General features: G+C 42.7%; 1 protein-coding gene across 3 annotated transcripts in view; it reads right to left on the bottom strand.

The window, feature by feature from the left end:
* Positions 1-284: 284 nt before the first annotated feature.
* Positions 285-14,998, bottom strand: part of ASCC1 (activating signal cointegrator 1 complex subunit 1) — a 113,698-nt gene continuing 98,984 nt past the window's right edge. For all 3 annotated transcript variants that reach the window (XM_007963117.3, XM_038009082.2, XM_038009083.2), the window contains exon 10: positions 285-1,170. In XM_007963117.3, coding sequence (XP_007961308.1) covers positions 1,054-1,170 — 117 coding nt within the window. In that variant the 3' untranslated portion in view covers positions 285-1,053. The remainder of the gene's footprint in view (positions 1,171-14,998) is intronic.

Below are 14,998 nucleotides of genomic sequence, written 5' to 3'. Positions count from 1 at the left end.
AGGCTGGGGCTCCCCAGCATTCTCCTCTCCCTCTGCTGGTCCGTGGTGAGGGAGGAGTGAGTGCCTCCTGTGGCTGACATTCTTCCAGGGAACTCTGCACAGTCCTGCTGATATCGTAAGTTTCTTTTGCTGCTGCCTTGAAAAGTAAACACAAAAGGGCTACAACACTGCAACTCCATCAGGGGCATGGGAAGATGAGGGTGGGGATGGGGTGAAGGAACAGGAATCCAACAAATATAAAGAGGACAAACTTTGGTAGGAAAATGATAGATCAAGCAAAGTAAAAGGCAAAAAACTTTAATAGTTATTTTGCTAAAGATAAAACTCTGGGTGGTAAAGGAATTAAAGGCAGAGACACCCTTGTCTGTATTAGCACTACTCCCAATGGTCAAGAGGAAGCAAGCCAAGTGCTCACTGATAGAGAAACAGAGTGTGGTACACACATGTAACGGAACATTCCATTATATGTATAATACAGGAAGGAAATCCTGTCACCTGACACAACATGGATGAACCTTGAGGACATTATGCTAAGTGAAATAAGCCAGTCACAAAAGGCAAGTCACTGTATGATTCCACTTATATGAGATACTGAGAATAGTAAAAACCAGAGAGACAGAAAGCAGAATGGTGGCTGCAGGGGCTGGGAGGAGTGGGAATGACTATTTAATGGGTAGTTTCCATTTTATAAGCTGAGAAGCCTATGTAGATTGATGGTGGTGATGGCCGCACAGCAATATGAACGTATTAACAGTTAATGTTATTGAACTGTGCACTTAAAAATGGTGAAGACAGTATGTTTTATGAGTATTTTACCACAATTTAAAAATTAAAAGAAAAAAAACCAGAACACACTAAGGGTTATAGGCACAAATTCTCTTTATGCCCACCACCATCTCGGCTGGTAGTTTGATGGCTGTAGACACCATTAGAGGCACCACCCAGGAAAGTCACCATCCAAATGTGCACATCTCCGCTTGGCAATTAAAATGAAGAGACTTTTCTTCAGCACCTGGTGAGGATGTTCAGTTTCTAGTGCTTTCCAAGATCTACTCAGGAGAAATCAATTTGTCCACAGGAAGCGTAGTTTCCAAAGCTGTCTATGGTGAACCTCTGAGAGATGTGAATTGAATTCAGTTTCAGGGAGCCAAAGTAGAAGTTCTCAAACAACTAAAAAGGAAGAATAAAAACCCAGAATGAATATTTAAAGTATAGATGAAAGTATTAAACATCAGATTCTCCTGTAAAAACACCAAACCACAACAATCCCAACAAACTTCTCATGCTTTTTCTTTTCAGTGTTTACTCTGAATAATGATCCAGGAGAGGAGGGATGGGGGTGGGAGTGAGAAAAGAACAGCCAGCTTTTCTCTCTGATTAATTCTAAAGTCTCCCCTAACAAATGCACCAGAGAAAGAGGTTTTGAAAAGTCAAATCCAATATTCATCTATTGACCAGATATGACCAAGAATTTGTAGCAAACGCCCCGTGGCCACACCCTGACTCACAGAGCCTGACCAGGCTGCTTCTGACTTCCAGTGACTGACCATGCAGGGATCCCGGCTTTGTTGCACCAGGGTTAAATTTGACATAACATATGCCTAATCGACGCTATTTGTTAGGAGCACTGACTAAAATAAATAGAAGATAAGGCTCTTGACTCACAAGTGATTTAGACTAGCCACTGAGGGGCACAGAACATGCACACACACACAGAACAACCCGAGGGACACTTTTACTTGCCAACAGAACAAGTACAAGGGATTACTTATCAAATACCTTTATTAGACTTGGATTCAAGCCAGCAACCTAAAATAAACACTTTTTACTATGATCCTGTACTTTATAAAAGCTGTCAACTGTGTCAGAGGGAGGGATGAACCATACATACTTCAAGAGGGACTGGACTTTGTGATTACCACATTTATAAGGCAGGACCCAAAATGACATCAGAATTCATCCCAGGAAAATGCAGCCATACTGCCTGAATAAGGACTGCCAAAGAGTAAAGCATGTGCCTTCCTCTGTTAGGATGTAGGAATTGCTCTTTCTTAAAATGTCAGTACAATCCCAAGAAAGCCTTTGCTTGTTTTTTAGAGATAGGGTCTCTCGCTCTGTTGCCCAGGCTGGAGTACTTTGGATTGCAGTAGTGTAATCATGGCTCACTGTAGCCTCAACTCCTGAACTCAGGCAATCCTCCCATCTCAGCCTCCCAAAGTACGGAGATTACAGGCATTAGCCACCATACCTGGTCCCAAGAAAGCCTTGCGATACACGTCCCCAACAATGCTTGAGGGGACCTTTGCACATGGGCAAGTGATTGTCTTTTCACTTATTTTTATACAACCTCCACACACGGACCTTGGCCACCATTGCTTTTCCTCTTCCTGCAATTAATGGCCTAGCAAAACGCCTGAGGGTTCATTAAAGGTTAACTTTACAAAGTCCAGTAAATATTGATTCTTCAACATGACATCAACTTGACCCCAAAGATCTATTTAGAGGTTGTGTGCTGCATTGTCTTGTGTTTCAGAAAGGTGATCAGCTCTTGCCTGCATTGATTTACACAATTAACTTCTCTTCCTGGCTTTGGCAGCCTACTCAAACCATATCCACCCTTTTATGTAAAGAAATTCAGCCTGAAATGGTTATCTGCTAATCCCTTTGCTGAACATTAATTTGAAGTGAAAGACACGTCACTAAGACTGACAGATTTACAGCTCTGCAAACTGAAGCCTTCTAGGTACAGAAAAGCTATAACCAAAGAGGCAATAAAAGACAACACAAAAGAAAACTAAAAGGAAACTCATAATACTTTCAACAAGTTACTTTTTAAGGATTGGCAGCCTGTGGGTTCTCTACCTTCTTCTCTTTGTGCCCATGTTTTCAAGTAGTAGGGAGGCCGCCATGAGGAGCTGCAAGTGACCCACCCATGACTTAACTTCGCCTTATGCAGATGGCCTACAGACAGCATCAATCTGCCAGGGATATTCTCCTGCTCCAGGTTTAAGGAAACAGCAAATGTAGCAATCATGACGTTAGCTGGGATGTGACTGCAATGCAGTAACAGAAAAATTGAGAGAGAGAACTGAACATAAATTCTCACGTCCACTAAGGCAAAAGCAGGCTGTGGAAAGACTGCTGGATTCTAAACGTATGCCCAGACATGTAAGCTGTGTGACTGTGGGTAGAAGACACCACCCGCTGCACCAACCACAACAGGGGCAAAAGATCATAATGGGCAAAGACCTCATAAGAGCAAGTACAAGGCCAGGCGCAGTGGCTCACGCCTTTAATCCCAGCACTCTGAGAGGCTGAGGCAGCCGGATCACCTGAGGTCGGGAGTTTGAGACCAGCCTGACCAACATGGAGAAACCCTGTCTCTACTAAAAATACAAAATTAGCCGGGCGTGGTGGCACATGCCTGTAATCCCAGCTACTCAGGAGACTAAGGGAGGAGAATTGCTTGAATCTGGGAGGCGGAGGTTGCAGTGAGCTGAGATTGCACTATTGCACTCTAGCCTGGGCAACAAGAGAGAAACTCCGTCTCAAAAAAACAAACAAAAAAACAAATCAAAAAAAAGAGCCAGTACAAGCACCTTGTGTGCTCACTGAGCAGGGTTTTAAGTACCTTGTAAACTGTAAAGTGCTATGGAAAATTGGTATTTTCGTAGCAATATGGTATTTCCGTATGGTATTTCTTACGATGTTTTAAAATATCTCTCTGCCATCATTACCCTTGTATTTATTTCACCTTCTAAGTTGCCATATTCTTTCATACCTTTTGATAATATCACAACAAATGGATTTTTCATCCAGACGACCCTAGTGCCAGTGCCAATCTTCATGTCACCCTTCCTACCTCTGTTCTTGTCCTCTCTATATGTTTACAATTATTTAGTAACGGATAATTCTCTCTCTGTCACCCAGGTTGGAGTGCAGTGGCGCGATCTCAGCTCAACACAACCTCCGCCTCCCAGGTTCAATCGATTCTCCTCCCTCAGCCTCCCAAGTAGCTGGGATTACAGGCATATACCACCACACCCAGAAAATTTCTGTATTTTTCAGTAGAGACAGGGTTTCACCATGTTGGCCAGACTGGTCTCAAACTCCTGACCTCAGGTGATCCGCCTGCCTTGACCTCTCAAAGTGCTGGGATTACAAGAATGAGCCACCATGCCCGGCCTGTTATATCTTTATTCTTTGTTTTTTTTTTCCCCCCTTTTTATTTATTTTCTTAATAGAGACAGGGTCTTGCTATGTTGCCCAAGCTGGTCTTGAAATCTTGGGCTCAAGTGATCAAGTGATCCTCTTTCCTTGGCCTCCCATAGTGCTGGGATTATAGGCATGAGATACCACATCCCACCAATGTAACTTTTTTTTTTTTTTTTTTTGAGACGGAGTCTCACTCTGTCACACAGGCTGGAGTGCAGTGGCGCAATCTCGGCTCACTGCAAGCTCCACCTCCCGGGTTCACGCCATTCTCTCGCCTCAGCCTCCCGAGTAGCTGAGACTACAGGCGCCCACCACCGCGTCCGGCTAATTTTTTTGTATTTTTAGTAGAGACGGGGTTTCACTGTGTTAGCCAGGATGGTCTCGATCTCCTGACCTCATGATCCACCCACCTCAGCCTCCCAAAGTGCTGGGATTACAGACATGAGCCACCGCACCCGGCCGTATCTTTATTCTTAAGTCTTTCTTTTAGTTCTATCAATTATTTCTAATGACTCACTAAAATATAAGCCCTACAGAGGAAGAAGCTGGATCCTACTGTACTGTAATAAACATTATCTAGTAGACTGCATCTGATCAATAAATATCTGTTGGACAAAATGACAATGAAAACGAATGCTGTAGATGTCTATATACATCCCCAAGTCTGGAAAGAGAAAACTATGACATGCACTTGTCTAGACTGGATTTAAAGGTCTAATGTACAGTTTCCCACCAAGGAATTTCTGAACAGGACTTGCCAAATTATATTACTTCAAATCAAGGGGGCAGGGGACATTTCTACATGTTTCTTATTTGTGAAAAACCTAGATCTCTTTCTTAGCTTCAGTTCCTGATCTGGAATACTGCTGAGCACCTGATGTTATACATTTTCATGCAAAGAGGCACAGGAAAGTAGTTCTGTTTCCCAAGTGCCTACCATCTCGTTAAGGAGAGTGCATATCAGAAGAGAGAAATGCTCATGACCTGGGTGTGTCCACCTTATGAAAAGTCACTGAGTCCTTTACTCTGTGATCTGTGTAGCTTTCTGTCTGTATGTTCTACTTTAACGAAAAAAGTTTACCTAAAACAATACAGGCAGTAAAGGTTAAGTGTGTGAGATGAGAGGTACAGGCCATCAATAAACAAAGCAGGAGGTAAGGAAACAAGGGATGCTGAGGGCTGTGGACCTAGGAAAGCCATCTGGAGGAGACCAGACCTGAGCTGGGCCTTGTGGCAAGTATAGGGTGTAACACAGAGGAGGGAAGGCAGCAGGAAGGCAGAAATGGGCATGGTGGGCTGGGCCAGGCAAACAGTTTAGATGTTTGGAAGGTTCCTAGACTTAAGCAGTGAGAAAGACAGAAGGAAGGAGAATCAGATTAAGGGTGTATGGGGGACCTGAGGCTCAAGTTCACAAGTTATACTTCATCCTACACGGTAGGGAACCACTGAAGGCTTTAGGGTAGGTTGGTGGCGCAAGATGAAAACCATGTTTTAGGGAGATGAACCTGAACAAGAGAAAGAAAAGAAAGGAGACCATGGTAGTCATTCAGTCATGAGGATGATGTTGAGTGTCTCAACTACAAACAGGCAATAGTTGGAAAGACTGGAGCAGATGTGAATGAATAAATGAAGCCATGAATGAAACTATGAATGAAACAGACCAGAGCTAAATGACGAGAACTTACGAACACAAAGAAGGAAACAATAGACACTGGGGCCTCCTTGAGGGTGGAGGGTGGGAGGAATGAAAGGAGAAGAAAAGATAACTACTGGGTACTGAGCTTAATACCTGAGTGATGTAATAATCTGTACAACAAACCCCCGTGACACGTTTACCTGTGTAACAAACCTTCACATGTAGTACCCCCAAACCTAAAATAAAAATTACAAAAGAAACATAGAAATGCCTTGGTGACTTTCTGGATGAGAAGGAGATGGAAAAATCAGTGATGATGGGTCAAATGGGTGTGTATGAGGCTGCCATTGATAGTAACAGAACATTTTTGAGAGGGAGCTATTTCATGGGGAAAACAACAACAACAAGTTCAGGTGTGTTTGCATACTCACGGCTGTATCACACCCACTAGCTCTCTGTGTCCCAAGCCCTTCTCAATTCTAGGATTTTCCTGGTAGGCTCTGAGAATACGCATCAGAGACATCTGTAGCACAGTTAAGTGGAAACAGATCACCATAAAAGGCTTTACGATCGTCCCTTCTTTATTGAGTTGTAGTTCTTTTTATATTAGGGAAATGAACACTTTTTGTCTATGTCACAAGTTGCAAATATACATATATTTCCTCTAGTTTGTCACTTGTCTTTTGACTCTGCTTATGATGGTATTTACCATGTCAACTTTAATTTTTATGAACCCACATTTATCATAACAGATTTTAAAAACAAAGTTACCTAATGCCAATAGTTATATATTAAAAGATTGGTTGGGCATGGTGACTCACACCTGTAATCCTAGCACTTTGGGAGGCCGAGGTGGGAGGATCACCTGAGGTCGGGAGTTCAAGACCAGCCTGGCCAACATGGTGAAACCCCATCTCCACTAAAAATACAAAAATTTACCAGGCGTGGTGGCGGTCGCCTGTAATCCCAGCTACTTGGGAGGCTGAGGCAGGAGAATTACTTGAACCCAGGAGGCAGAGGTTGCAGTGAGCGAAGATTGCATCATTGCACTCCAGCCTGGGCAACAAGGCAAAGCTCCATCTCAAAACAAAACAAAAAAAAAGATCAAAGTGAACCAAAAGTATGTAGGTATTGACAACAACACTAATAAAGATCGCAACAGTCGACATTTATTAAGTAAACACTTGTGCCAAGCATTATCTCATTGCATCCTCACAACCCCAGGAAATAGATCCTTTGATTAATTCTCATTTACAGTTGAGCCTTAGGTTTAGATGGCTTAAGTCACTTGCCTAAAAACACACACAAAGTTGATGGTGTTCAGGACTTCCCAAAATATGGCACCTTGGCGTTTGAGCAAACAGCAGAAGCAGGAAAGTCTCTCTTACCTTCCACAGCCCTTCTTCCCTAAAGCAGATGATAAAACCTACGAAGGCCGTCCTGTGACCTCCTGTTCTTCTCCTCTGAAGCAGGTCATAAGACCCTCATTCGACAGGTACCCTCCCTTTACCCAGAGGAAAGAAATATATCTGTGAAGATATAGGGCATAGAGAAGAATCCGAACAAACAGGCCTTACTAAGCCTCCCTTCAGTTTATTACCATTAGACCACACCCTTTGTTCTCCAACCATACTTCTCCATGACAGTCAAACTTACTTATAAAAATCAAACCTACTTATAAAACCTTTATCAAACCTACTTATAAAAATACACAAGTTACCTCTTCCTTTGGATCTTTATTTCTGAAGGCTCCCGTGTCATATAAAGCTTGTATTAAATAGATTTGTATGCTTTTCTCTTATTAATCTGACTTTTGTTACGGGGCCTCAGCCATGAACCTAGTGATGGGCGAGAAAAGAAATCTTTCCTCTCCTACAAAATAAAGGTAAAAAACTGAGATTCACACCCAAACAGCCTCACTCTAGAGTCTGAGCCCTTTGATTCCTCTACTCTACTGCCCCTTACTGTGAGTGGCTCCCCGTGAAACACAGCCCCATTAAATAGCCACGGTGAGGAACGCTGACCCAGACAACTCCCAAAGACTGAAATGAACATGTTCTTTCCCTTGCTGTTCCTATATTCACTGCCACTGCTTTTCCTGGACCTGGTTTAAGAATCGGATGGCTCTAGCTCAGCTGGAAGCATTTTAATTGAATTCTGGATGAAAATAAGCACGAGTCAACTAAAAGACTATATTTAATTTGGTATTTGAATGGGGAAAGAAGAAAAAGCTTAAACTACACGTTTAAAAAAGAAACTTGGTTGCTCTTTTGAACCTGAACTAAACATGAAGAGCAAAGTGTTGTATTGTTTAGAAAATAACAGACCTAACAGGAAAAATTTAAGTTGAAAAAGCATCTAGTTAAGGTGTCTGAATCACATTGAATTTTTTCTCCTGTTGTTTTATAACAATTCCCTTGGGGATTTTGAAACCTAAACCATTTTCTTTCTAAAAACATTTTTCCCTGACACGCACACACACACAGCCCTGTTGTTATGGAAGTCAGTATTTTTTAAAACCTGCTATAAAGGAACATAACAACGAACGGTACACAAAACTACAAATATTTAATGAGGAAATGGAAATAGGATTAAAACTGCCAATCGCTGTGATATAATTAGTAAGTAGTAAGTACTGACTTGGACGATTTAAAAAAAATTTAAAACCAGGCCAGGCATGGTGACTTATGTCTTTAATTCCAGTACTTTGCAGGGCGGAGATGGGATGATAACTTTAGCCCAGGTGTTCAAGACGAGCCTGGACAACATGGCAAAACCCAGTCTCTACAAAAAAATACAAAAATTAGCCGTGCGTGATGGTGTGCATCTGTGGTGGGAGGATCACTTGAGCGAGTGGTGGGGGCAGAGGTTGCAGTCAGTGAGACCCTGTCTCAAAAAAAAAGAAATGTAAAACCTAAGTAAGAGTAAGTATGACATTTGAAAACTGTTATGCACACAGCTGCTATCCTCTATTGAGTACTCATAATGACGGAGAAAGGAGGCAGAGAAATTCTAGGCAGACAGGGGCAGGTCCCCAGCAAAACCCCACCTTCAAGCTGAGAAGCCTGAAACCCGCAGACCAAAGTGAGAACTTCTATCCCTGTTTGCCCACTCTCTCCCAATTGGTTCTTCATAAATCACGTCTTTTTACCAATTGAATGTTGCCTTTTCCAAAACTGCCTACAGCTCACCCCGCCCCCCATCCTGTGCCTATAAAGACCCCAGATTCAGTTGGTAGAGGGAAAGAAGCGGCTTGACTGGAGAGAGGCGACTTGACTTCAGAGGGATGGCTGGACTCCGGAAGAGAGATGGCTGGACTTGCAGGAATAGCCAGCCAGAAACAGGCAGACTTTGGGGTAAGATTACCTGCCCGTCCCGTCCCTTCTCCAGCTCCCATGTCTGCTGAGAGCCATTTCCATCGCTTAATAAAATTCTCCGCCTTCAATATCCTTCAAGTGTCTGGGCAACCTCATTCTTCTTGGATTCCGGACAAGAGTTCAGGACCCACTGGGTGCGGGTACCCAGAAAAGGCTGTCACACTGACCCTTTGCCCTCACTGGCAGAGGGCACCCACCCCACATGACGAGGCAAGGGTACCACTGAGCTGATCACACACTGCTGTCCATGGACAGTGGGACTAAGAGAGCATTCTAACATGCCCTCTGGGGCTTTGGAGGTCACTGGCACCCTCACCTGGGCACTGCCACAGGGCCCACACGGAGCCTGCTTCTGCCAGCACCCAAAATGGCTGGCCAGATCCCATACTCACTCGCTCACATGCTCCCTCCCACAAGGGTTGAGCACAGAGAGCCAAATAAATTGGGCCACCCCCATCACAAGTTTGACAAACTGGTCAAGAAAAATCCTGCATCAATAATATCTTTAGAAAATTAAACAAACTTTTCCTATCACCAAGTAAGAGAGAAATGTGGACCTTTGATGAAAAGTTTTTGGTCAAAATAAAGGTTTCCCTGACAAAGAATGGCAAGATAAAATCCAACCATCCTGCTGTCCCCTGCTCACATGATCTGTAAAGCCTACCATTTTCAGTTTGTACATGTTTCTTTCCTAGGGAGAACACAGACGGAATTATTGATTTCTGGTAATGTTGTGGTATACATTGAAAGAAAACAAATAGCAAGATTTAAGGGCTCACTGTGGTTATTTTTCCTTGCATTCATTTCAAACCTTCTACTCCTTCCCCACTGCCCTGTGATACAGCCATCAAAGACCAGAAATAACTCCAAATTCAACATGGCTGCCAAAACGAAACCGGCAATCTCAAACAGAGGTAGGGAGGAAGGTGGAGAGGGGCGTTCTCTTCTCATATCTGTGACCTCGGGCTACAAAACCGAACGAATGACCAGTCTGCAACAGCACAGTGACAATCTGCTGGGGATCTCTGCTCACTTGGCTTCCCCAAATGAGGCTCACTGTTTTTCTTCAATCTTAGACAAAGCTATGGTTACTCTCTTCCAAGATCCCTCTTAAGAAAATCTACTTCTTGTGCTGGTGGTCTCGGTGAACTATTTGCTGTCTCAATACTACTTGAATAAGAAGAAATTCCATTTTGAAGTTAAAAACGAAAATTCAAAATATTCAACTCTTACGCTATTTATCATCATTTTTGACATACATGAGATAAACCAACCCTTAGGATGTAATCTGGAGCAACTAAAAGTAAGTGCAGGGGGTTCAATTAATTCAAGTACTTAGAAGGATGTACTAGGTCATATTTCTCTCTAGGAAAGGATGCTATTGTTATCATGTATGGCAATCAGGCTTTTGAAACTCAAAGCAGAGTGAATAGGAATAGCAAATGCATGCTACTTTGAGGTTTTCCCAGTGTTTTTCTTCCATAGTCTGTTTTACCAACTTCTATTTCTCACAATTATCCCACTTATAGATAAAAGTAACAGTAACAACACTATTTTGTACTTAATAATAATGCTTAACCACCTACCTCCCTACCAGGGATGGTATGAGGATGAATAGAAGACAGGCTGACAAGTACTTTGAGCTCTTTGGGAAGGCACTCCCAGTGTGAAGCCTTGCTGTGGTTAAATAACACCTTTCATCTAAGGATCTAGAAGTGTCTTACAAAGCCCAGCTCATTAACTCCAAAAAATTGCTATGATATAAACCAGAGCTGAGCATTATTATCGCCATTTATATAAGAAACAGGGACAAGCTAGGACCACTAATACTGTGAGAGAAATTTAAGAGTTCCTGGGATGAGGCCTAGGAGACAGGCCAGTAGAAGGCCATGTCCACAAGGCACTGAGTATGTGCCTCTCAATTCCATTAACAAATATGTACCAAAGAATGCCAAGAGGGGAAGCAGGTCCATCCTTAGGCTGTGCATATACAAAAAGATAGCGAAGAATGAGAAGCAAATGATGTGAAAAGCTATCATCACAGCCCTTGGAAGATCCCAATTGCAAAACATCAAAACAAATAATGGTATATTTCAGATGCATTCCTCATAAAAGAGGCATCGAGGTACAGGACTAGTATGACTTCAGAGAGCAAACAGAAATATATAAATAACAGACTAAAAATATAATAGATTTTGAAAAAAAAAATCAATGTTCTTCATATGTTATGTTACTAATCTCACTTAGAATTAAGATCACTTTACTGGGAGTTAAGTCATCAAAAAGAATTAAGTTCACAAATAAGTTTCACCCTCCAAAAAAAAAATTTTGTTTCAAAGTTATGTTTATTAAAATTCCTCAAACCTAAAAAAAAAGATTCTGAGTTTCTGCCAAATACAATGCATTTGTCTTCTGGGCCACCTGTGAGATTACTTCTGAGGAGACCAAACGTGGGAGGTACGAAGAGGCAACAAGGAAATGGAGATCCACCACATCCGGGGTACAAAAAAACCTTCCATCTACTTTAAAAATATTCATATGGGCTCTGCCCAAGTGGATTCTTTCTAAATATCATCACAAAAGAATGTAATTAAGCCTGTTTATCCTAAGGTAAGTCATGCTCCTCTATACACAGACACACGTACGTTCACCTAGGTACAAAAAATAGAAATTTCTTTTCTACTGAAGAAAGGGGACAAAAAGTTTCTTGGGGCGGACTAGACTTTAATGCTTTCCTATTGTGAAAATATGTAATTCAAAATCTAAGTTGTTGGAATCTTAACATATTGTAAGACTTAAGGGAATGTGATTATGTGGGTCACTTAAACTTGTAGCTGTAACCTGGGCAGCTGTAAGTGTTGTTTTTCTGATTATAGATTAGCCTTTTGCCTCACCTACACTGTTTTGTAAATTGTAAATGAATAAAGGGTGCCAGAGAAGACCCCTTCCCTTTTAACTGTTGCTCTTCATAACAGATTAAACTTCCCTCTTACACTTCTCATATAGAGACTTAAAAGACTGTCATGTCATCTAGGATGGTATGTTACATACACTCTTTTTTTTTTTTTTTTTTTTTTTTTGAAACAAGGTCTTACTCTGTCAGCCAGGCTGCAGTGCAGTGGCATGATCACAGCTCACTGCAGCCTCTGCCTCCCAGGTGCAAGTGATCCTCCCTCCTCAGCCTCCCAAGTAGCTGAGACTACAGGTGCGTGCCACCATGCCTGGCTAATTTTTGCATTTTTTGTAGAGACAGGGTTTTTCCACGTTGCCCAGGCTGGTCTCAAACTCCTGGGCTCAAGTGATCCTCCCACCCCTGCCTCCCAAGGTGCTGGGATTACAGGCGTGAGCCACCATGCCAGGTCTTACACTCTTCAGTTGGAAAGAAGTGAAAAGCTGTACAGAAAAGAAAACAAACTGTAATTAACGAAATTATAGCTCATAAACCAACCTTGTATAGAAAATGTTACAAACCTACTAAATTTCTTTGTTTTCTGCCTATATAAGCAGGACCTTAACTTTTAACTTTAAGCACTGACCTCATTTCTCAGAAGTCCCTGTTTCCCGAATGGCCATTCCCAGCTTTTCACTTGAATAAACTTTTAAAAACTGAGTTCTGATCCTTTCCATTATTGTTGGTCGACATTATCAATGACTACAGACCCACTCCCTCCCCTCAATTTCTCCATCTTTAAACAGGGATGATCCTTTATAAGGATGTTCTGCAGTTACAGTAAGATAAATTGTAAGATGAAATTTTGAGCTCTGATTATTATTGTCACTCACTGACTATAATTTCTAATGCATCACTGCAGGAACCAAAATGCAGAGTATCCTTAAAAGAAAAAAGGAGAAGGTTTATCAGGTACTCTGACAGCTTACAGGCTCTGCAATCATTATCTGGTCTCATAGGGCTGTAATATTTTTAAAGATCAAAATAGGAACATCTACTTCAGAATAAAAGACAACGAGATTGGCAGGTAGTGACTATCCGAGAGTCATCTCCAAATACAGCCTTAACTCTGCCCAAGATGCCACTTTTAATCTGAAACATCAGACTGCAGTGATCAGTGGTGTGAGAGCCAATAATATTATAGTATCTAATAATAGCCAATAAAAGAGAGGACATAATGTACTTCCAGAAGGCCTGGGTACCTCAGATGCAAGGAACAAGGTCAAGGGCAGTCTGTGGGAGGAGCAATTCTTATCAACATCGTGGCCCCTGTGAGGAGAGCAGCAAAAAGGCTGTCAAGTCAGTAGAACAGCTGTGATTTTTCAACCCATCAGCAGGCCACTCCTGTTTTTGTCTCCATTAAAATAGTACCAAAAGGCTTGTGTTTCCCCAGAGCCCAAATCCCCTCTTCACTGACTGAGATGGCATTCCTTGCACAGAATGGGAACAGGAACTTCCCTCACTCATCCTGCTCTCAAATCACCTGCTGTCGTGCTGCAGTGAGCAAGAGGAATGCTCAAATGAGCATTAGCCTGACCTAAGGATGTGCTGGCAGAAGGCAGACAAACAGAGCCAGGGAGGGAAGGTTTGAAAACTTCCTTCAAATAATCACTCAGGGATGCACTTTGGGAATTCGGCCTGAGGCTCACTGCTGATGTAAGGATTATCAAGTTTAAGACTGCTAGTAAGGCCAAATGACTTATTAAAGGGCAAATTAAAACCGCTATATACAAACAGGATGCCAGGCAGTTCTGCTGAGCACCTCAATATTCAAAATGCCAAGGGATTTCCCCTCTCTGCAGTTTTTCAATTTTGAAAAGTAGCAAGAAAAAAAATATGAGTCGGGGTAGGAGGTGGAGGAGAAAAGAGGCTACACTGACACGGCTGGAGAACCCATACCTAATCTCCGCACAGGCTAGGCACACTCTGCCCGTTTCTACATTATCTCGCAGAATTAGTCTCAGAGATGAGAGTTGAAAGTTCAACTTGCTGCATGATTTATTCCCAAGGAAGCCTTGCCACAGGGCATGAATATTACTGCTTTACCGGACAAAACTGCCCCTGGGGCTGATGGCTAGCAGAGACTCTTCAAGCCTGTGACCAGCAACCCTAAGGGCAGGCGCCCTTTCAGAACTAACCTAGATGATGTTTCTGCAGATAAATTCTCTCCCTTAGAAAAATGCCTCTTCTTATTGCTCTTATTTCTGGTGTGGTCATCTTCCCTCGGGTATTATTCATAATGGTCCCTCAAACAAATGCAACAGAAGATAAATATTTGGTCTCCATATCACAGAGTAGAAAGGAAGACCAAGTCAACAGAAATGAATCCTTAGAGGGGAAATACATAGGAGACAGCAACAGGGTTTCTTCCTGGTCCCCGGCTTTTGGGAGGCTGGGCACAAAGGGGCTGACTATAGTGCCAAGGCAACAGATTCAGGAGCAGCATGGAGGAAACCAGTCACCAGCCTCAGCCCATCTCTACTCCAACTTCTCCACCAACAAGGCAGCATCCAGAAGTTAAAGAGCAAATCACGCCGGGTGCAGCGGCTCACGCCTGTAATCCTAGTATTTTGGGAGGCCGAGGCAAGTGGATCATGAGGTCAGGAGTTCGAGACCAGCCTAACCAACATGGTGAAACCCCGTCTGTACTAAAAATACAAAAATTAGCTGGGCGTGGTGGCACCTGCCTGTAATCCCAGCTACAGCTACTCAGGAGGCTGAGGCAGGAGAATCGCTTGAACTGGGGAGGTGGAGGATGCAGTGAGCTGAGATCGCACCATTGCACTGCAGCCTGGGCAACAGAGCGGGACTCTAATGTCT

This window comes from Chlorocebus sabaeus, chromosome 9 (assembly GCF_047675955.1).
Source record: "Chlorocebus sabaeus isolate Y175 chromosome 9, mChlSab1.0.hap1, whole genome shotgun sequence".
In the NCBI taxonomy this organism is placed as follows: domain Eukaryota; kingdom Metazoa; phylum Chordata; class Mammalia; order Primates; family Cercopithecidae; genus Chlorocebus; species Chlorocebus sabaeus.
The sequence above is the reverse complement of the archived record's forward strand: the minus strand, read 5'-3'. Positions and strand labels throughout refer to the sequence as shown.